This window comes from Apostichopus japonicus, chromosome 19 (assembly GCF_037975245.1).
Source record: "Apostichopus japonicus isolate 1M-3 chromosome 19, ASM3797524v1, whole genome shotgun sequence".
Lineage (NCBI taxonomy): Eukaryota > Metazoa > Echinodermata > Holothuroidea > Aspidochirotida > Stichopodidae > Apostichopus > Apostichopus japonicus.
In genome coordinates, this window is record NC_092579.1 from 23960400 (window position 1) to 23984435 (window position 24036).

The 24036-nt window shown below is 37.2% G+C and overlaps 2 protein-coding genes across 5 annotated transcripts; one reads left to right on the plus strand and one right to left on the minus strand.

Moving 5' to 3' along the window:
- Positions 1-1381: 1381 nt before the first annotated feature.
- Positions 1382-12763, plus strand: LOC139959795 (phosphoribosyl pyrophosphate synthase-associated protein 2-like). Its single transcript, XM_071957648.1, has 9 exons — positions 1382-1642; positions 3101-3153; positions 4133-4199; positions 4725-4897; positions 5667-5782; positions 7103-7307; positions 8062-8132; positions 8365-8511; positions 9428-12763. The coding sequence occupies exons 1-9, from the start codon at positions 1548-1550 to the stop codon at positions 9584-9586; spliced, it is 1086 nt and encodes a 361-aa protein (XP_071813749.1). The 5' UTR covers positions 1382-1547; the 3' UTR covers positions 9587-12763.
- On the minus strand, positions 11971-23389 carry LOC139959794 (aminoacyl tRNA synthase complex-interacting multifunctional protein 2-like). Of its 4 annotated transcripts, none has more exons than XM_071957643.1 (6): positions 23231-23389; positions 21899-22025; positions 17542-17669; positions 16507-16665; positions 15518-15746; positions 11971-14745 (listed from the first exon to the last, which is right to left on the minus strand). In XM_071957643.1, exons 3-6 carry the CDS (start codon positions 17665-17667, stop codon positions 14351-14353), a joined length of 909 nt encoding a protein of 302 aa, XP_071813744.1. In that variant the 5' UTR covers positions 17668-17669; positions 21899-22025; positions 23231-23389; the 3' UTR covers positions 11971-14350. The 4 variants fall into 4 exon arrangements, with proteins under 4 accessions (XP_071813744.1, XP_071813745.1, XP_071813746.1 ...); XM_071957644.1 differs by having other exon boundaries at positions 23118-23275; XM_071957645.1 differs by lacking the exon at positions 23231-23389 and adding an exon at positions 23131-23149.
- Between the last annotated feature and the right edge of the window lie 647 nt (positions 23390-24036).

Below are 24036 nucleotides of genomic sequence, written 5' to 3' on the forward strand. Positions count from 1 at the left end.
GTTCGATACCTGGCCTGGTCATAGTAACGTGGGTTTTTGATCCAAGAGCAGTCTACGGTTTTCCCATCTAAAATGACTTTCTGAATTTAAAAGATTTCAAACTTGAATAAAAAATGTTGAATTGGAAGCCACCCGACGTGTAAGTTGTAATCCTTAAGCCCTTGCGGGTTTCTCCCCCATTTATGGTTGCTTAAGCGTCGTCAAAAAAATAACTGCTGATTATTACATTCCATAAAGAGGCTTTGGGATTCTTAATCTCACCACTATAAAACTTAGATGGATGCGAGTGATTAAATGCAGGTGTAGGCTACAAGATTGTCCATGTTAAACTCTTTTTATCCCATGATGGGGACTAAACTAAACTTTACTCGAACCAGCTATTTTGTAGGCCTATGCCGCAGTTGCAATACAATACCGTATATACAATTAGCTGTCAATGCCGCGTAGGGGAATCTTTTACGGCGATACTGATGGGCGATACAGGGCATGTTTTATCTTTAGTTTGAAAGATTATTGCCGGTTATTATTTAGTTTATGAAAAATACTTTTTGCTAACTTTTTGGGTTTTCAATGCAAACTAAAGACTTGAAAAGAGTGGGGGTGGGGGGGGGGCAGAATTTTAAAAGGGGCACTTCTCACAATGGGAAATTAGTGCAGTTAAAGGAGCGCCATGATGTTCAAAGAAAAATGTTGCCCAAAATGCTTCCCACGTTGCAGGAAATAAACAATAACACAGGAAAGAAAAAAGTGTCTCCCAAAATTTGATCTGAACATTTTGACTTTTATCTCAAAATTTTTAGGTCCCAAAAAATGTCAGAATTTTTTACTTATTAAGTTTACTTAAAAGGTCAAAAAGAAAAACAAAAGACAAAAATTAGACTTTTAATGTAAAAATTTGACTTGAAATGTGCCAAGAAAAGTCAAAATGTTCACTTTAAAAGTCAAAACTGTGACTTTTGTTTTTCTTTTTGACCCTTTAAGTCAAAATTTTGAGATAAAAATAATTTTGAGACTTGAGGACACCTTTTTGCATTCTTTATATTTGTTCCTATTAAGCCTCCGTACGTAGCAGAAGAACAGAAGGCTTAAAGAAATTTCCTGCGTTTTTATTTTCTGGGTACTCAAAGGGGGGGGAACCCTCCCCTGGCTACGTCCCTGGTGGGAGGGGTATATCCTCTTTTATCTGCTGTCCCTGAATTTGATCTTACTAGTTTTGTAACTGGTTATGAAAACCTTACATTTTCATATGAACGCAGATGCAATCGTTTGCATCATCAGAGCCAAATTTCTGTGAGCCATATAAAAATGAGGGCTCACTTCCCACTGGATCCGTATACAAACGAAGCGACAGCCTCAACTAGCTAGCCAGGCCGCCTATCCTAGCCTATGCCCATGCTACAAGTTACAAAATTCGCAGTAAACAGACAAACACTAAAATACACACCACCACTAGTACTATATACAGAAATTTTATCGAAACAACTTTTGACAGCTGTTGTGTTCATTGTAAATTGAGTCAGTCACAAACTCACAACACTTTTGCACAAATGGCTGCGAAGAATTCTGGAATGCACTTTGTGTCCAAGGGAATGATCTTGTTCGCGGGGAATTCTCATCGTGAGCTTGCACAGAGTGTGGCTGAGTATGTATTTCACTATTTGTACTGATCATGGCCTATCACTTGGTTAGGCTATAGAATAACTTAGTGGTTGTTATTGTGAACTTCCATAAGGGCTAACCTCCGTTCTAACGTTAGTCCACACATATTATTATTACAAATTACAAACAACAGCAACATGTACGAAGTGGTGGAACATTTTGGAAGGGTTAGTTTATGGAGTTACTGTTAGTTTCTACGCAAATTAGTTACTGTCGTAGAACGATGGTAGCTTCCTCAATAGAAAGAAAGTCTTGGCCAAGGTGGAAGAACCTTATTTAAGCATAAGTTGATGGTGTGTTCTTAACAAGGAAGGATTTATGTTTTTGATGTTGCTTTTTAATCTTAAATCATTACTGAGTGTGTTACCACTATATAGGCTTATACCTATGATAGGCCTAGGCCTGGGATACAGATTAACCGTTGAAATGTGCGTGTGGTTGGGATAAGCCGACTGACAATGACGACTTGGTTGACAGTGGATTACCAAGAAAGGTTTCAATTTATTTTAGTTACAATTTTGAAGAAACTTATAATTTGCAACCAATAATGTAAATATATGAAAGTTAATTTCTGCTCCTGGGACAGTTGTGCCTTGGCAGAGATGCACAGTTTTTGAAATGGAAAGTAATCGTGGGAACTAACTGGGACAGAAACTTATTGTGCCCCAGTCTATAGTAGCATGGTAACATCTCTATTGTTGACACCTTTCAAGTTTAGGCCTAGGCTTATAGTTATGTCAGACTTTTTTGACTCACAGTTTTATCGATTGATTATGAACTGATACCTATTGGCCTAGCCTAAGTTTAAGAAGCATGAATTTGCAGAACAACCTAGTCTATGTGTATGTTGTTGAACTTTGCATGTCCTCTAACTTTGTGTACTGTGTTACACATATAGTCATTTTCTTGGACTGTTGCCAAGAAGTATTGAGTACTAAATGAGTCCAACAATACTTATTCCTGAACAATAACAAACTACTAGTGGGGTTTGGTTTAAATATAATGTGTCAAAAATAAGTCTGCATATGTGCTATGAAACACAAGGCAACCAGAAAGGAATGAATGTGGTTTATATTTTTGTGGTAATATTATTTACTCCTTGCCAGAAACCTTGTAAATACAATAATTTCATATTTAAAGCTTGGTTAAACCTCATACTTGGTGTATAATACCATGTTATTAATTATAAGAATCCCTTTATATTTAGGTCAAGGATGTTACTTAATTTCAAGAGTGATATATGGTTGCAACTCTTCTAAACTGTGAAGCTGGGATGAACTTCATGTTTTGATAGTATGGGTCCACATTGGTGTAAGATCCTTGTTGTCAAGACTTGAAAATGTTGTGTGCAGAGTTATACTAAAAAATGCTCTTCTAGCAAGATATATCAAGGAATCAAAAAGCCTGTTTTTTTAGTTTTCACTATTTTGTATCTTCACAGCAAACTTGGAATTGAACTTGGTAAAGCTGACATTTATATACAAGATAACAAAGGTAAGAAGCTTTCATCAAAGCCTTGTGGAATAGTCATGAATTGTCTAAGTAGTAAGATTATTTTCAAACCCAGATTTTTATACTGTAATGTAATCGATGTGCAGCATATTTCCTGAAATGAATTCAAATGCAAGACAACATTTGCTATATTTATGTAGTATGTCAGTGAAGAACCGTTCAACTTACCAGTAGCCACTAGTCCTGTACTATTATGTAACAAAGAATTCTTCTTCAATTGTGCTATTACTTTACCAGTCAAAGAGGGCTCCACATGTGAAAAGCTCAGTAAGCATACGCCCATTGAAAGCCCCATTGGCTTACCCAGTAAATCACAAAAGTAATGTGGTCTCTAAGTCTAGGTAGAAGTTCTCACTATCTAAATGCTATCCATCACTGGATAGCTGACAAGTTGGCCTTTCATGGCACCATCAATTTTACATATCATGACCATGTAGATTTTTTGCTATCCAAGCCGGAAGTTTTTATCACTTGCAAACAAACCTCTTCACTCAGTGGTAAACAATTTTCCTACGCTGCTCCTGGGAGGCCTAAAGGGGTCTAAAATTGCCTCAATTGGCCCAATTTTCTCACCACATGTACTTTCATTCATGCTCTTCAACATGCTAGCCACAAAAAAAACTAGATCATGATTGATAACAGGTCAAAAAAGTTGTTCTCCTTTGTGGCACTTTCGCTGAAGGAGAACAATCTAGCGGATCATCATGCAGATGGATATAGACTCTAATAGGAGTATGCCACCCTCAACGGGATTTGAAGGTTGCAACTATTTAACGATGAATAATAGATTCTAATATATGTTTTGCCTATCTTTGTTTCGTTTAATTTTCATTTGTTTTGCTTTCAAAGGTTTGCCAGCCACTTACTTATAACAGGCTACTGCAGGCTTATTAGCTAACTGTCAAACTGTCCATATGTCTCTCACCAATATTATCGAAGTTGGTTTCATTTTCCTTTCCAGAAACGGCAGTTGATATTAAAGAATCTGTGCGTGGCAAAGATGTTTTCATTCTGGCAGCTGGGTCAAGGTTTGTGACTAAAACATTTATCAGAACAAATGACCCCCCCCCCATTCCATGAGAGATAAGGGATTGGAGCATTTTGGAATGAGTTCATATTATTTTTTTCTGTTGAAGTTCCAGGTCTTATTTCCTTAATTTGCCCCAGTCTCCTTTATTTTACTGAGTAGAGGTTTCTCAATGTACTGTTTAGTAAATGTTAAGTTAAATCAGACCATTGTAAAATGTCCAAACATATTACCGTTCCATCATATCACTTGATTCTGTTTGATCAGGTAGAAAAATAATCCTTATGATTGGTGTCACCCAAGAGGAGCCACTAGCCAGTAATTAACCAAACTGGTTACTGATGATATTATCTACTTCAGCCCTGATTGTTCTATGCAAATCAGGCTAATCCTCATTCCATCTAGTATGTAAGTGCAGAAGGATTTGAACTCTTGACGTTATAATGTATTTCTCAAGATTTGAACTGTTATGTATCATCATTAATTTATAGAACACGTATGATAATCGATACACTTCTCTCTACAGAGATGTGAATAATCTCATCATGGAATTGTTGATCTTGACCTACGCCTGCAAGACCTCCTGCGCTCGCTCTATCATAGCGGTCGTCCCATACCTCCCATATAGCCAACAGTCTCAGATGAGGAAGAGGGGTTCCATCGTGGCCAAGCTCCTTGCCACTATGTTGGGAAAGTCAGGTGATTAGAATTGTATAGATTCTTTACTTAAAAGTAATCAGCACTATTTAAATGCTGCTGTTTTGTTGTCATTAGTCATGTTATAGAAACAAGTACTTTTTGGTATTTTAAAAAATTTTCTGAAGTTTTTATCTGACAAAACTTTGTAATATCTACACCTAATTCTTCACTATGTCTAACAATGAGATTTGAGTGGTAACAGCTGCTTGGGTCTTATTGATTGGCTGGCTATTAATAATTATCCCAATACGACAAATGTTTGTGTCTCACAAATTTAATGCAATATTTTGTTCTCTTAGTTGCATTTCCTTTAAAGTTTTGTGGCTCATTTCATTATTATGAAGCAACAGGGTTTGTTTGCAGACCAATGAAATATCTTTCCTTGGAAGTGTCAAGTGAGGTACTACACAAATGTGACAGTTTCAGTGCAAAATGCAGATATGAAATGCCTCTTTGATTTAAACGTGAAATTTATTCTTTAACCTTCAGGCTGGCTTAATTTGTACCCCAGTCAGAAACATTGTCCTATATGAAATTAGAGTTGAAAGTTACCGAAAATGATTCACAGCTCTTATCCATGCTGGAGGGAGAAAAAGAAACCCTAACACAGAAAACAAAACAGAAATTAGTCGGCCATTCACGAAACAACCCTTCTCATAGCAGTATACATAACCTATCTATCCCTTTTGTTGCACCATCTGTTGATCTTCATATTGATTGAGAATTGGTCAATTTTAGAGGTTTTTTTGTTTTGTTTTTGACTACTCAGGTATTACAAACATGATCACCATGGACCTCCACCACAAAGAAATTCAAGGATTTTACAACCTACCTGTTGACAATCTGAGAGCATCACCATTCCTGGTCCAGTACATCACTGAAAATGTAAGACCATCAAATCCTTGTCATTAAAACAATATAAATCAAAGGAGAGTGAGATCGGAGTTCAAATGTTTGAGGACTTACCCTGAAGCATCGTTTTAGTGTTTGGTCAACAGTTTGACCTCACCCATTTATTATTACTCCACTGACATTGCAATTGGTCAAACTAAGATAATGTCTTAAATTTTTCTGTCAAGTGAAGGCTGAAGTGTTCCTCTCCTGTTTTGTAAAGGTTTCAAAAGGAATACAATATTTGGACGTATTGACACTTAGTGGCACAAATTTTTAACTACTTTTGACCAAAAAATTGACCAATCCCCCCCCCCAAAAAAAATATCAAGAACCAAAGGAACTGAATTTTTTTGTTTAATTAATTGACAATATAACATCATTGGCGTGACCAGTTCAGCTACATTGTAGCCAGTGTGCACTCATACATTGCTCAAGTCACTAATTTAATTGGGTAGTTTTAATCCCCTGTGGTGCTTTTTTGAAGCCATTCTCATCCCCACACCCAACTGATAAACTGCTCTTGTTTTGACAAAAACATGAAACGATTTTGTTCAGGCAAATGCTTATACCAGCACAGAAATCTAAGTCGCTCATGAAAGAAACAATGTAATAAGCAAATCATTAATGAATTAGGTTCCATTCTCAACATCGCCCAGACACTTTTTCACATCATTCCTAAGGACATGTGACATGCAAAGTGGAAAAAAACGTGCAAATTTAGACTATTGCTTCATTAATTGAAATGAACTTCACTATTGAAGCTGATGAACTAGATTGTTGTAGGATTTTTCTATCGAAGAGCATCAAAAAGTCTACTATCAAAATCAACTCTAAAAACACCTTCGACAAATTAAAAACTTTTTTCATTATAATAATTGCTATTGAAATGAATACTGAAATGAATCAATTGTAAAATGCAGTAAAATGTGTTCAGATTATGATTAAGAATTGTTCAGTGAGTCTAACTTGACCATTAGTCAAAGGTTCTGATCAATGACATACGAGACCAGCTTTGCTTCATTCATGAAGACGAAAATACTGTTTACTTGGCGACTTTGTACAGAAAGTTTTTTGTTAATAATGTTGTTTATTTACAAAAGTAAAAAAAAACCCCAAACCAAAAACAGGATAAACAGAAGTGGAGTTTGTCAGCCTGGAGAAAACAATCCATGTAGTTGTATCGAGTGAGACAGAATGATTGCGTTTGTCCAGTTTTTCTGATCATCTAGAAATAAACTTAAACAAGGCAAGGATGATCTGATAATCACTGATCATGGGATGAGCGATCTGGTCGATTTTGCATTTTTGCAGATTCCTGATTGGAGGAATGCCATCATTGTAGCACGCAATCCGGGAGCAGCGAAGAGAGCGACCTCATACTCTGACAGACTTCGATTGGGACTGGCTGTCATCCACGGAGAACAGAAAGATGCGGAGCAAGAAAACATTGATGGCAGACACTCCCCTCCGCCGTTTGTCGCCCCCAAGCCGGCCACAGCTATGGAAGTCATTCCATGTAAGCATATACAGATGTTTTCAGTTAGTTCTTACTGTAACAACTTTGTTAATGGTGCTTCCTTCCACTTTACCACCCTTGACATTAGTAACTCTGTGTGACCATATGGAACCACTATGAACCCCCTCTGGGATGCTAAGGGTCATCTAGGTAGTAGATCAAACCTTGTATTGACAAATTAAAATATTTAATATCTGGTGTCAACTTATGTAAAACTTGTTTTGTTTTATGTATGTGTGCTCGAACAACTTTTTGTCAAAAAAGTAAAAAACTAAACGTAAATAACAACCTAAAATCTTGAAACCCCTTAAATATTGGATCATGTTTGTTTCATCACCTTGTTTTGACCGCATTACATTGTGCTGTACTTCTGACCATTTAGTAAACTGTCCGAGCCCGTGCACAGACTTATCAAGTGCAGAATATCCAGTTTCAAGTGTAGAAATGTTACTGCTGTATCCACGGGTTTGTGACTGCACCCTATGGGAAGTCCCCCCGGGGACACAAAGATGTAGTGTCCCAGGAGGGACTGTTCATGCACACTTGGATGTGGGTGTGACAATGACCTAGGGTTAACTATTGTATAAGTTGTGTGAGAAGTCCAAGAACAGCTTTGTTGAATAGAAACAAAGTTTGAGTAGGTACTAATTTTTAAACCAAATGTCAATTTTGTTTTATTGTATAAATTTTTATATAGAACTATATCTTTATTTTGTTTGTTTCAATGATAGTTTTATGGTTATTTGTTTTGCAGTTTTCACACAGAAGGAGAAGCCACCTATCAATGTTGTTGGTGATGTCACAGGAAGAATTGCCATTGTTGTGGTGAGTAGGACTGTTATTTTTGATAAGCTGATCCAGTAGTGGAAGTTAGAATATGAAGTTAAGCAGTGCAGTGTCCATAGATATTGGATTGTGTTTTTGATGAAATGTTAATTACTGATTAGTTTTCAGTCTCTTTTAAAATGCTATTATTGTTGTTATCAATGATATACCTCTTTTCTGAGTATGTGCTTTGGGATACCATCTAGTTGTGTCTCTTTCCTCTCCGTGGTAGGATGACATTATAGATGATGCGGAGCCATTCATAGCAGCAGGGGACGTCCTCAAGGAGAGAGGAGCTTATAAGGTCTACCTCATCCTGACTCATGGCATCCTGTCTGGCGATGCCCCCAAACTCCTGGAACAATCTTGTATCGATGAAGTAAGTGACTGCTGTGATCGAACCAATTAACACATGTTTTGATTGTCAAGAAGAAGAACAAATTTATTTTTTCTGTTCCATTGCTGGAATGTCTGTTGATACCTTCTCTCTTGTTATCCTTTTCCTCTGTCCATTAGTGTTATACTTTTTGACACTTTTTGGCGCATTAGTTTTTGACACATTTTGAATTCACTTGATGCATTTACATTAATGCCCAGCACTGATAAATACTTTTTCTCGTTCCTCACTAGTATTGACTGCATTCCCAAAGCGATGACATTTTCCTCTTAATTTGATTACATTGGTTGCATTTGTCATCAGTCAAAATTAGTTCATTCAGACTCTTTTAAGTAAAATGTGAGATTGTATTGGGGCTGCCTAGAGAATCTAATCTATACCAAAAGTGTTGGTTTTTATCTTCAGTCTATAAAGCATGCATATCCAGTAAATGGTGACTGCCCGCACCGAATTATCAGATTTGGACTTAACTCTTAAGGATATATTCTATAGAAAGTACTTTTCCATGAACAAATGAACAAACATACTACACATATAGTTTTTCACAAACAAGAACATTTCCTATGAATATTTCTTACCAAGGATGTGGATAATTGGTTGCTGTAGGCACAAATTTAATTTGGTATACAGTTGTAGTTCATCAAAAATCCACCACTAAAAAGTGCAGGTTGCAGTTTATAACCACTTTTGAAAATGACACATGGAAAATATCAGTGGCACATCAAGCAAAGTGACTGGACTACTTAGCCTAGCAAAACACAGCAGTAGGTCAGCTCCTCATTTGCAACATAAACCCTTACAAAAAACAGATTTTATGGTCTGAAATAACATGTTTACAATGTGTTACAAATTTCTCAAGGACAAATAACATTGCATGTGTGGGTTGCCTTTATTTCAGATTGTAGTAACCAACACCCTTCCACTAGATGTACAGAGGTTGCAGTGTAACAAGATTAGAACTGTCGACATCAGTCTGCTCCTGGCCGAATCTATTCGAAGAATACACAATGGCGAATCCATGTCATACCTGTTCAGAAACATTCCTCTGAACGACTGAGCCAAGTTGTTGTAAGTTCTGACGAACACGAAGAAATGGAAGCCGTTTATTAGTTGCCTTGTTTTGGGATACAGAGAGACTATTTGCTCGGCATGAAGAAGTTTCTGTGGCATTTATACGAAGTCTTACCATGGCTTTTAATATAATGTATGCAGTGTGGTTTATATCCTTAGCAGGTCTGTATAAGACAATAAGGAGAGTTGTTCATGGAGTGGGAAAATCCGAAAAGTTTCTTATGTTACCACTTGTCATCTGGTGAAGTGCTTTCAGCCCAATTGATACCACCTCAACTAACACTTTAAAGCAGTGTTTCTCTAACTTTATCCCCCCATGAACCCCCTGTGAACTTTTCCAGTCACGATCTGAGTCATTATTATACTATAATACGTGTAACAGTGCTTCGTCAAAGATCAAGTTCATAGTGTAATATTGAACTGGTATATCATGTTAAAACAGGCTAATGACTGCATGTTGTCACTCAACAATTTTCAAGCATGAATTTATACTAACTTTGGTTTGTGTCGGGCAAAATGGAGGTCATGTGCAATTTCCAAAATAATAATAATTACTTTGGCCAACCTTTCAGTTACTTTCTCAGCTCTTTATCTCCACGACTTACTGTCATTGGTACACCAACTTCACCAAAGTCATGTGGCCTGTGTCTGTTTCATAATTCAGTTATTTATCACATGCACGGTACGGTACTACTATGGCAACATATGCTTATGGAACGCAAAAAGAGTTTGTCGATCGGTACGACTTGTGTACATTACTAACTTATATGATATATCAGATTTTAGTTCAACAAAAAGTACTCTAGTTTTGACTGTCGGAAACATCTCACGAACCCCCTGGGATGGACTCACGCACACCCTGGGGGTTCATGCACCCCAGTTAAGAACCCCTGCTTTAAAGGAATATCACTGAAGTCTGAAAGTTAAACCATTTAAAAAACAAAACCTGCACGATGAAGCACATGAATCCACCTCCCAGATTCATGGCTTGTTCTGTTGTTAGGATATATTGTCACAGAATGTTTTCCTTGTAAGACCGCATTGAAGAATTATCATCTACAATCAATTTTGTTATCTTTAATGCTGCAAAGAGTATTAAAACCATAAATATGATAGGACTGTAATGATACGATGAAATTAATGTTTTGGGGGACAGATGTGATGAAGGTAACATGAATGTTGTTTTTCAGTTGTAAGGAAGTCCTAAGTGCATCTACGAAAATGAATGAAAAACAATGGTAGATTGAACGTTTGTCCATGTGGAACATCAAAGTGCAGTATATATATATATATGTTGTTAGTCTATATTGTGTCACCAAACCAAGATGACAAAAAATATTGTGAAATCCAAATGCATTATGGGAATTGTCACTTGTCAATGTTTCTACCTGCTAATAGGATATGAAGGTTAATCACTTCAACTGTAATTAGTTCTGCAAAGATGCTATGTAAAGAAGGAAAGTTAATAAGTCTCTGTTATCAAATAAGTGTGACTGTGCATCAGACATCTCAGATGAGTCAGGTGTTATACTCTCGAATGCATATCATGTCATTATGATGTAAATCAACATAGAGATTATAAGTATTAAACCCCATGTTTGCTACAAATTTCTTTTAGTTTTCATAAGTACATTCCAGGAGGTGCTGACTTTCCATTTCTGTTCAGTCATTCAGGCGTGTTCAATCATACAGTTAAATGTCACACTGTGGAAATACCGAGATTGTCGACAGTGAAATGCTTGTCCCTTTCAAGCAGCTAGTTGTGTGTGCTCGTATCTTTTATCCAGTTTGTTGCCTAAACAAACATTACTTATTACTACTCAACCGATATTCCAAGCCTAGACTTCTTCACATGTAAAATTCAGAGCTAAAGCTGCTATTACCATTAACTGTGGATACTAACTTTTGTCTGTTCCTTTTTGGATGGGAGAAAAAAAGTAGGTAGAGAAAAAGTACAAAACTCATGTAACTTCAGTTAATCTGGTGTGAAATGAAAGAAGTTTATGAAGGCATTCAGCTAAATTCCCTTGCCAGGTGTAAATTTATATGCCGAAACTCCAGTGAAAATGTAATTAAATGTTATGAAGGATGTCTATAGGAAAGGTTGATTTACCAGGTGAAATTTGCATAATTTTCTGTAGTATTATGGGAAATTTAAAAACAAAATCTCATCACTCTGGCTAAAAGGTTTGTTTGAATATCTTTATTTTGAAAGATGTAACTACAAATGTAAGATACATGCATTGTTGAAAACCACCTTGTGTTATAAGAGCTTGAATGTGACATGGCTTTAAATTACACTTATTATATGCTGTTATAAAATAAAGTTTATGGACGAAAGAGTCTAGAAAACAAAAACAAATATTCGTGTCTTGTGTTGTATTTTTGCCTTTTATTATTAGCAACGCCTGAAGGCATTGGAGATTGCCTCAGGAAGAACTTAGGAAGAACTTTGGAAGAAAAGAACTAAAGAAGAGGTTATTTTAATTTGGTAAGATGGGATTGACCTCATGGGTCTGAAGTATTCAGTTCCCTAGAAGGCTCTAAACTATAATAAATGTGATCACAGTGCATGGTATGTGATAACATGTCAACAAGTTATTTAAAAGCTTAAGTTTCCTATTAGACTTGAAATGAGATAAACTCACAATGTTCCCTTTGCTATCAAAATGCCAACACTTTGTATTAAAGCATGTTGGTCCTCTGTGATGAATGATTTGTGCATTGTTAAAATATGCAAAGATGCTTTCAACTCATTTGTGTTATGTTGCTACTTGCTCAGGGGATGGTTCAGTATTCATATTTTGCAGACTAGCAGTCGGTAAATTGCATATCTCATAAAATACTAAAATGATATGATTCTCTGCAGAAAAACTGTCCTTTATACAGGGATGAGACTGAGCCGGGGAAAAAATCTAAAATTTATCGATCGCCGTCCTGGGGGAGGGGTTCAAGGGGAGGGGGTCCCCCTCCCCTTTAGAATTTTTTTTCATGTAAGGAGGGCTTAGATGCAAAATGGTGGACTCTAGATGGAATCTATCACATCACGTAACTCGCCAAAAAAGTGTGGAATTTCTGCTTGTATAATTTATCCATTAGCTTTTTTGAACCAAAAAAAGGCTTTTTGCTTGCTTTGTGCTACTTGATTCCACCACTGGTCAAATTTGGTGTTCCTTCCCTTTACAGTCCAGCATGTTCGGCAAAAAAAAAAAAAAAAATTGAATAAAAAAAATTGAATAAAAAAAATAATAAAAAACGCGAATTACGAGAAAAAACGCGGAAAAAAAAAAAAAAATCGGAAATCCGCGTTTCCGCGGAAGAGTCTCATGCATGTTTATACTAGCCTATTTTTGCATTGCAGTTTCGTATGCAACGCCTGCCTGATAAATTCTTCTAATAAACCGTGCCAACAAGATGCCGCTTCCACCCTTCAAAAGTGCAGAAATTTTTGTGCATTTAACTTTGACATATCACCAAAATATCTGTTAAAATCTGTCACCATCTAGATAGCACCCAAATAGCAAGAAAAATCTTCATGTTTAAATATCTTTCAAAATATCTTTGAAAATCTTTGAAAAACTCCTTGAAAATACTTCTCATTAAATCCCAAGAAATCTTCAGCAAATGGGGTAACATTTTGTGACCTTTGCATATGATGATATAGTGAAATGCTGACTTGGTATGTGTTTGATCAAGTAAGCTAGTATTATTAATAATTTCATGAAAAAGGTTCTTAATTTCCCCCCACCAATAGATCTTATCTTGATGATTTTATTAACCCTACCTGTAACAAGCTTTATTATCTCCAGTATACTCTTCAACAGATGGCTCTGTGGCTGGCCTAATTATGCTAATTATGAAATAATGACCAATTGGAGCATTTTTATTCAGCCTCTGAACACATTGACTCCTTGATCATATCTGATGAGCCTACTGTTTACACTAGTTTGACCATTGGCAAAATCTAAAGTGATAATGTTCTCTGGGTATAAGAAACTTAAGGTCTTTTTGCAATGAGTGAACTTTGTATGAACTAATGAGGATCCTTAAAATCATTCACAAATACCTGAGAAACAAGCCTTGTGAAAAATTATATGCCTTTGTCAAAGATAAATATATTATCCTGGGATAACAATTATACTATTGTTGAGAAATGGACAAATTCAGAGATGGCTATATCTTTAAAAACAAGACTCTAAAATAAGATGCTCTGGAGCATCACATCGAATCTAGGAAGTTTACGGTACCTTTAGCTTTTTACCTGTAGGTAGACTAAATTGCCTTTGCATTCAGCTATTGTCGGAGCAAAAGCATAATTTGAAAGTGACTTTATCCACGGTAGTTAAAAACTATAGAAAACCCAGTACTAAGGCGACATGAAGCTTATCTTCATACTTGAAACTTGGACTCGCACTGACCCAATTGAAATAGTGAAACTGTTTCTTCTCAATGTTATATGCCATTTCTTCCTAAGCTGAGATGCACATCTGTATCACTAAGTATACATGATTCCTTTGTGGAAAGTAAGTGTATTTTCTCTCCTTTCATTAGTAACAAAGATCACCTTTAAAACAAACAGTTCTTTGGATTCTGTTGAGATGTTTGCAGAGGAAGGTCTGATCTTTACCTATCGCAACTGCTTAATATACACTTTAACTTGTCATAAGCTGAATCGGTAACATTCTCAAGAAAATGGAAACCCTTAGGTTAGGGTTCTTTCTTTTCAACTTAAAAGGGGAGAATATCTGGCTCAAGCAAGTAAAGTTCTCATTTGTCCAAATAACCTGTCAGATTCACAACCTTGTAGCCATCTTTTGACATTTCCAGAGGCTCCCGACCTTTGACCTGCTTGATGCAAGGCACTGAAGACGACAGCATCCACAAAGGAGGATGTACTTTCTAAGAGCCAACTTTTCTTTCCCAGGTGTGAGTTGAGTGATCTCACCGCGGCTGCTCGTTCCTTCGTGTTCCCCCCGACCAGAGAGAAGGACGCCAAGTCCAGCCAGTGGTCGGCCAAACAAGCCGAATGTAGATCAGCTTCGTAACTCGGCTGAAACAGACGCGCTAGATAACGGGCTATGTTAGCTTCTCCACATATAGGGGTCTGGTCGCTAGGATTCACTCTCATTTCTGGACCATGTTTTACTGTGAAGAGAAAGTGACAATTCAATAGATGGACATATTTTTGAGGTTTTCAGTTCAAGCTGTTTACAAGTTTTCTTTACTTCTCTCACATGACACGTGCTATGTAATGATAAAAGTTCAATAATGAGTACTAAAACAAGCATTCGAATTTTGTGTATTTTGGGATCTGAATGTCACACAGGTGCTGTCCCTGTAAGCAGACTACAAACACATTACATCAAATTTGGCCTTGCTCACAAACTTGAACCTTAGCCATCGACCTGTAGTTTGGGTATAATTTGTCAACCAACTCAACAGCTTCAGTAATGTAACTAGGGGAAAAAGGTTGCATCTCCGGGATGAAAGCCTCCAATGAAACTTGCGCCCCGATCGAACACCAATTGCATTTATTGTATGACCTACTTTTACTAGTGTAGTTGCTATAATATCTCTATAATATCTCTGATGCTATAATATCTCTATATAGTTTGTGAATACACAATATATAGCGCAGATGGCCCAGTGCCTTAGCTTCGCTGTTTGACAGGGGCAGCCCGGCCTGCCCCTCTTTTCTCCAGCCCTGCCCGTTCAACAAATTTTTAGCCCTGTGCCTCTGGCTCAAACATTGCGTCCTGGATGCAGAATTCTGCATTCGGAACAATGCTGAGCTTGATTACAAACTGACTCCTACACTAAGCTCACTTTATACATTAATGGCAAAATAGCAAAAATCCCCAAACTGCAACCAATATAACTAAACACAGGGCCTAGAAACAATCAATACAACAATTACCATCTTTCCATATTAGTGTAAGTGATATCTGAGCTTCTGGGCGTTCAACGGTGACACCATTTCCAAAGTAATTTAACAGTTTCTCGGGAACAGACTGCACTGACGAATGCACATGTACAGCTGTCCTACAGGTATACGACTCTTGTAGTCTGTTGTATAGATAGACCAGCGAGTGAGGCGGAGAGGAAGGATTGGCATAGACAACCACGTCGTGAATGATGTTACCAATCTAAAGCCAAGAAAAGATGAGAAATTAACAAATTTAATCTCCTGGCAAATCAATGTTTTCATATTATTAATTTATGTTATTCTTGACATGAGATGCACAAGTGTGTCTTGTTGTAGAGTTACATCAATAGATAAAGATTAAATTAAAGAAATTTGGCAAACACCTGTAAAAACAGTAGAAATTTACAGATATATAATTTTTAAAGTCCACGTCAAGTCTAGTCCCATCATTATCTGTACTTGCTACATGAGGAGAGTCAGTGATTTGAGTGCCGATACTACCTGTATAGTTTCTCATGCAGAAGAGAGACTTTTTCCATTGACAGATGAGTGACTCATAACCACACTAAAGGTGTTTTGTCCTGTGCAACAGATAGTTTCTAACTTAAGAGAAACTTAAGTATGAAAACTTTGTACTTTGACAACAACATTTATATTACTGTTCTCTCATCTCTTAGATTCATTGTTTGAATTTAAATTACCAATCTCCTGGACCATTGGTAAGAATTAATACAATGAACATTGTTTTTTTTTGTTTTTTTGGGGGGGGGGGGGGAAAGCAAACCCAGTTTACTGTTTGACAGACCTTCAAAAATTGATTCTATATACAATAGATTGCTAACTTAAAAACAGTACCCTTATCTTTAAAAAAGTTGGATCTTTGACTTAATATGGTCCTTAATTAAATATATGTTATTGCAGGTTTCACAATTCTTTTCCTACATAACAATTTCTATTGAGCTTCAAGATAACTTCCATACCACAGCTGCTGTCCCCGAAGTGACCTGCTTCGTTGAAGCTGCGGTAGTCGTTTCTACACCAAACTTTTCTTCCAAATTCTTGACTTCTTTTTCTATTTCGGCAAGTTCTTTAAGAATCTTATCCTGCCTCTTCTCGAGTGACTGAATATCAATGGGGCCCTGTAAAAGATGGTGGAAAGAAGGTGTTTTTATAAAATCTGATGTCTTCAAATGCTTGAGTTAGAATCCCAAAAGGACGTTCATAAACAGGCAGTGTAAAACCGAGCTTGAAAATGAAATATTATCAAACTAGAGCACCAACGGTAACAAGACTCATACCCAAACGGAAAATTGTACTCCACAATGACGGCAACTGACAGATATCATTTGACCTTCAGTTCCCCAATTGCAGCGGCTACTCAACCATTGATATTAGCCATATCTTTTAATGGTCAGCATTAATAAATGTGGATTCCTAAACATTTTCAAACTATGAGCCTAATGACCTACAAAACTACAACAATTAATAAATGATAAATATATAAATGATTAATAAATGATGATAATGTACCAATCACATGCTGCCTGAATCTTCCAAATGGCAGAATGTTTTTGTGCAATTCTGGTCGTCACCATTCTGAAAGTGAAGTCAATATGGAGGCTTTCACATTTACTATACAATCAGCTTGTCAGCTGAACAGAGTTCAAAGGTAACGTTTTGCTACAGTACACTAATACCATGGAAATCAATGCATTTGATGAAAATTTTTCTGGTGGTATTATAGCGAGCTACTTCCATCAACAAATTCGTGTAAACACACTATATTAACATTACGAAGGTACAGAATACCACCAAATAATGGCCAGATGAAAGAAAAGACTTGGAATTTTTTTTACTCCCTATATCAATGAATATCATCATTCATTTCAAATTTCTGAACCAGATATGACATGGTTTTGGGCCAAACGGTAATTGTTAAGGCTGATCAATATTTCTCTGGTTCCAGGTCTCATCAATAATGTCACCACCAACAGCTCAATCCTTTTCATACTTACATTTGTGCCACCCTGGCCTGGTAATGAAACTCCTTCTTTTCCTACAATTTTATCCATCTTGAACATGCACTTTGGCAGGTCAACATCCTTGGACTCAAACTTGTAGTGTGGCTCTACCTTGAACATTGCTGTGAAGGGAAGTATCAGAATGGTAACGTACAACAACATTACACCTGAGAGCCCAGGTTTGGGTTGTTTACCCAACTTAGCAACTTTTGCATATGTTTTGAATAAATTCATCAATGTGCCTATATAATGCAATATTTGCTGATATCCTAAAAAGTCTCAATAAGGATTATGGTACCCTATGCAGTTTACATGTATTAACAACAAAGCTAAAAGTTGGGAAACAATCCACAGTTCGCTGGTTTGATTACCTTTCTACAGTAGCCATACATGTCTCCAAATGCTTTTTTGAATTGGTTATAATTTCCCAGTCAGTTTTTCAGTAAATATACAACTTGTGAAAACCAGACTGAAAACCCCATTGAAGTTGTTTGCCAAGAATTCTAGCATCAAACAATCCATTCTTATTTATATGACTTCTAAATTTTGACTTGCCGAGAATCTGACGTAATGTATAGTGAGGGTGTACAACATACTTGATCTTAGTAATACAGTGAAAAGCAGTGTGATGTGAAAAACATTACATTCACAATGACACAGGCTGTCCTGAAATGACCAGTGACCTCAACAACAGGCTTCTTATACTAAATGTGATAGATACATCAACATACTAAATATGACATCTGTCCTTGTTGAAATATTGTGTAAACATGTTTTTCACAATTTGACCCCTGCCTACAACATTAGGCTTCTTGTACTCAATGTGGTACAATTAAATACCAACTATGCAATCTGACCAAGCTTCCCTTGTGATATTATGTTGAGGAAGGTGTATTTAATAGTGTAGAGAGACAGGTAAGAGGGGAGTGAAGTAAATTTTTGGTGTTTGTTGACTTCAAATGACCTTTGATCTCCACCAAAATCAATAGGCTTAAATTACTCAATGCTATACACCTTCATAGCAAGTATGAGATCTGACCAAGCTTTCAATTTGGAGGTATCATGTTTACAAGGTTAACCAGAATGCAAAAATGCATTGTGGTTTCGATGATATAACATGAGCAGTTTTCTTGATGAATCTGACGTAATGTATAGTGAGGGTGTACATGTTTACAAGGGTTTCACGATTTGACCTCTGATGACCCCAATAACCTTTGACCTCCACCAAAAACAATAGGCTTCTTTAATTCAATGTGGTACTTCTACATACCAAATAAGAGGTCTGCCCAATCTTCCAGTATTGAGATACTGTGATTACAAAGTTTACACAACTTGACCCCTGGTGACCCCAAATGACCTTTGCCCTCCACCATCAACAATAGACTTTTTGTACTTAACGTGGTACTTCTACACTAAATATGAAGTCTGCCCATGCTTCTCTTCTTGAGATTTCGTGTTTACAAGGTTTTCACAATTTGACCCCTGGTGACCCCAAATGACCTCCACCGAAAACAATATGCTTCTTGTACTCAAGTGGTAATTCTACACACAAACTATGAAATTGGTCTGACCTTCCCTTCTTGAGATATCGTGTTTACAAGGTTTTCACAATTTGACCCCTGGGTGACCCCAACTGACCTTTGAACTCCAGAGAAAACAATAGGCTTCTTGTACTCAATGTGGTACATCTACACATCAAATATGAAATTTGTCTGACCTTCCCTTCTTGAGATATCATGTTTACAAGGTTTTCACAATTTGACCCCTGGTGACCCCAAAGGACCTTTGACCTCCCCCAAAAACAATAGGCTTCTTGCACTCAATGTGGTACTTCTACACACCAAATATGAAATTGGTCTTCTTGAGATATCGTGTTTACAAGTTGGGCGTCACAAACGCACTCACACACACACACTAGGGCTGAGTCATTCCGGTTAATTCACTAACCGGTTAACCGTTTCTATTAACCGAACGGTTAACGTTTAAACGTAACCAGTGTTGTTGCCTCGAAATAAGCGCCGAAAATCAGAGTTATATAGCTCAGATTATAATTCCGAAAGAGCGCCACCACTTTGATGCGAAAGTACATTCTCAAAGTAGCGCTGCAAGTATCGTTTTTTTCGTAACGCGTATGTCAAAGAATTTGGTTGTATTTGCTTAGTTTTGACGATCGTTACATTGAAAAAGACGAATCGCGCGTTTTCATGAAGTTTTCAACAGATTTTTGCTTCACTTTTCAGTTCATCGGTAACTGTTACAGAGATTTTTGAAGCAAATATTTCTTCGTTAATTGCGTAGCCCCTACTGTAATAGCGTAGGCATTGTATGGCAGTTATAAGCCTAATTACTAGGCCTACTTAATATTGGCATTGTGTATTGAAGTTCGCGATCATATGGAGTGTACGACTACAAGGCTTTCACCAGCTAGGCCAAGGTTAGGAAAGTCGGTTGTTAGGAAGCGATTACTACAGGAGTGTACGGTAGTAGGGCTAGGCCTACGCAATTACAAGTACAACAATGGGTCACAAATATATTTAATTTGTGCATTGTGGCGGGGTAGGCAGAGGGTAGGGTGACAGTGTGGAAAACATTGTTAAATTTCACGCGAACACCCTGTCGATTTCCCAATGGAGTTCGCGCAGCGAACACAATTAGCACGTGTAGCATAATGGCGTGGGGTAGTCCCCCGGTGGGGTCGTGGCGTGTCTGGCGATAAAATATTCGCAGCTGTGGATGCAAAATACTGACAACTTTTTGAATTTAAAATTGTCATGAAACTGATGAAAATTTTGAAATGACAAGTTAGAGTAGCCATATTATGTTATAAAATGAAAAGAGATCTATCTGTCTTACAATCTTTAAAAAGTTTAACTTACAAAGCATGCGATATTATGAAACAAACAACGTTCGGCAAAGCACTGCCTAACAATGAATAGCTTGCACTATACTACAACTACGGTAGGCTACATTTTCCAAGGTACCTTGCCAAACTGTGAGCTCTTCCCCTGTCTAACACCTGTTTGTTAACATTTTTTGGCATGTTGCCAAAGAACGTTTCATGGTCTAGAATTAATTAGGTCAGTCAGTTAAGGTTCGGTAAAGTTATGCGAATTATTATCTTAGACGTTTAAGAAAAGTAGGTAAAATATGATCCCCGTATTAACAGTTAGGTAAGTAAAACAGCCAACTGACTCCTCCGCATGAACAAAACAATCTATTCCCCATGATACATGAAAGTAAACCTTGTAATCACATGTTTAAGGCCACTCGGCATGATTAACTAAATACTAAATATTGTTTCCATGTTCTTGTAGAAAACGTCAATTTTGCAATCTACAATTAGTTGTGTTTTTGTAGTTACGTGAGATCCGTAACCGGCGAGGTGGTTAGGCTATTTGCTATACACTTAACTATGGTAGAATATTATTTTCTCCGTAATTTTGGAAATTCTAGAAAATACTTTTTCCCCCGCTTAACACCAGATGTGTTCTTACGTTTTATTCATAAATGGGTGTACTAGAGCCTTGTTTACATGACATTGTAACATTTAGCACGATATGCCAGTTTCGCGTGAATTATTCGAAAGTGTTTTGCTCGATCTTTCGTAATATTTGAAGGTGTACCAGTTTACCTTTCGTACACAATTGGTAATTTCTCTATTGATTTTCAGAGTGTTTTTCTCTATACAATCAAGTGAATACGTTGTGCATTGAGTATAAACTTATCACGAATGCAAGAAAACGATGCGGGGATTCCAGCAGACAAATGTTTTCTTTGTGGGATTACTGAGTCAGTTGAATGGAATCCCGCACCTTAGAGGGAACACTGAACTGAAGTCAACTTCATACGAAAGAAAACGTTTACTACTTAAATACAATATAAATTTGAAAGGATTAGATGCAGACTCGCCACGTTGTCGAACGGGGTAACAATAAGCGCTTCATGGGTCACTTACCGCTTGGTAATCCATTCAGTCGTACCGCCGATCTTAAAAATCTTTTGTATGGATGCGTGATAAAGTTTGCAATTGTTACGTGATTTTCGGCAAGCAAATGTTGCGGTCTATTTCGGGAACAAAGAGATGTGAAGACGCGCCGTTGCGACTGCGTAATTGGCATTACAAAAACGGTTAAACTTATACGATGTACGGCGGACGTTTATCCGGCCGTTCGGTCGGTTAACCGTTTAACCGTTACAGCCCTAACACACACACGCAATCACCATCGCATAGATACCTTTTACTTTCGGGCAAGGAATAAAAAATGTTAACAAAAGTAGGCTAACATGTCCATGGCATTTGTTAAGCAACTCAAAGATTGCAGGCTACTATTTTGGTTTGGTGGATACTCACTGACAGTTAGTTTGCTGGCGTGACTTATCCGTCTGCCTAGTATTGTTTGGATGTATTGGTATAGATGGTGCACTAGGCTGGTGACAGATGAACAGGGATCCACTAACAGGAGAGAATGCACTTACGCCTGTTGGTAGGAGGAACAAAGCTGTTAAATTATGCAGATTAATTTTTGTCAGGTACTACCAGCACGGTCTACGAAATAGGAACTAACTAGTAAGGTCCATTGCACCCAAACTAAAGCTACAGTTCGTTGAGCATTTTGAATGAGTGGGCTTTATTGCCGTACATACAGTAGCAATAGTGAATCATTCGACATGTAAAATGTTTGTTCTACACGTGAATACGGACCATTACAAGCAAAATACCAAGTTTTCATCATTCAGCGAGTATTCTACACTGTATAGGACATATAAATAATAAAAACCCACGCGCAAATCACATGATATGAAGGGAGGAAGTAGCACTGGTCCGAAAGAGTGTCATTCTCATAACAGCAGTCAACAAATAAAACTGTAGGTTTGGGTGACAATCAAATGAAAAGTTCCTGGGCCGGAAATTACCTTTTTTTCACATACATGTACACTATGTTTGTTTCATACCAGTCTAGATTCTCGAAGCAATTGGCTGGCATTACGTGTACATTCTGTCGTTGCATGTAAATGTTTTATTATCATGTTGATATGTTGTATTTGTGAATGATTATTGATAATTATATGTATGGTGATAGTGTAAACGGAGAAGAAACTGATGCTCTTCATTTGTTCTTCTGTGTGTTTATTATGTAGCTGCATTTAAGTCATGGTTTATTATGACAAATAATAAACGGTGAAAACATGCCAAATGAAAATATCACTCTGAAACTGTAGAAATGAGTGTTAGTTCCCACATTTCCATATCCACACACGAGCAACAGTGTACACAACCACATTCAATGCAATAGAATTAGAAGTAATACATTCAGTGCAAGTTAGTACTGTACAAGTGCTGTGTGAGATTCTACACACAAACAATTTCCTTCAAATAAAAACGGTGTTTTCCACTGACATGAAAATTGTTTTCCGCTGACAAATTTGTTCGTTTTTTGTCAGCGGAAAGTCCCGTGTGCGAAGAATAACGGTACCCAGCTGGGTTTAACTTTAACTGGCTATAGCCTAGGCCTACGTGGTTAGGCCTAACTTTGGTCCTCGAAATCATAATAAGAAGCTACAAAAAATACCTAGTCTAAGCACCTGGCTCTGATTTACTTCTTATTAGGCTAGTATTACAAACAGCAAGCTAGATTTGTTAGTTTGTGATGTATTGTCAAACCGAATCGGTAAGTTATCTTACTGCATGGGTAACCGTTTCAGATCCCAGGTACAGCATGCACTAGACCTTTAGAAGGCAACTGCTTGTTTATGCATGTTATTTCAAAGCACTAACAACGTCAATATGTCTATTACTAGAAAAGCTTGATATCCTCAGCCGCCTGCTGTGATATACATGCCACGATGCATGCGTTGAAATCCTATGAAAAGTAACTGTCATGATTACAAAGCACTAAGCACCGCCTTCGATTCCATGGCTCCACCCATCTTTTTATCTTCAAATAGACAGCGTTGAACAGTACATAGTGGTGATACTGGTTCTGTTTGCGAATGGCTAAGGCACATGACGATTCCAGTATTTCATCTTACAGGTCGATAAAAACTTTTCTCGATATATCAGCGTCCAAAATAAATAATTGAAATAAAAGTCCCTAATTTAATGTTTTCATCTGCATCACCAGGGAAAATTAAGCAGATATACCAAAGAAATGCATACGCTATAGGATTTTAGTTGGTATTATTTGAAGAAGAGAGAAAGGTAGGGACCGAAAACTATTATGGTTTATTCATGTTGCGTCGACCTCCTATAAAGTAGCCTTGGGTAGATGTTGTGCAATTTTTTCAGGTTGATATAATGTGATTTGGGTCTATTGTAAATACGAGTTGAATGTATCTGCGTACAGTAACTAGTGTTGGAGACATATGTTTGCAAAACCTTATCTCAGCCCTTTTATTGTAGTATTGACCCAATAATTTATTAGAAAATGTTATGTACTTCGACGTAGAGACTTTCGAGGAAATTAAATTAAACGGCTTGCCATGAAAAGC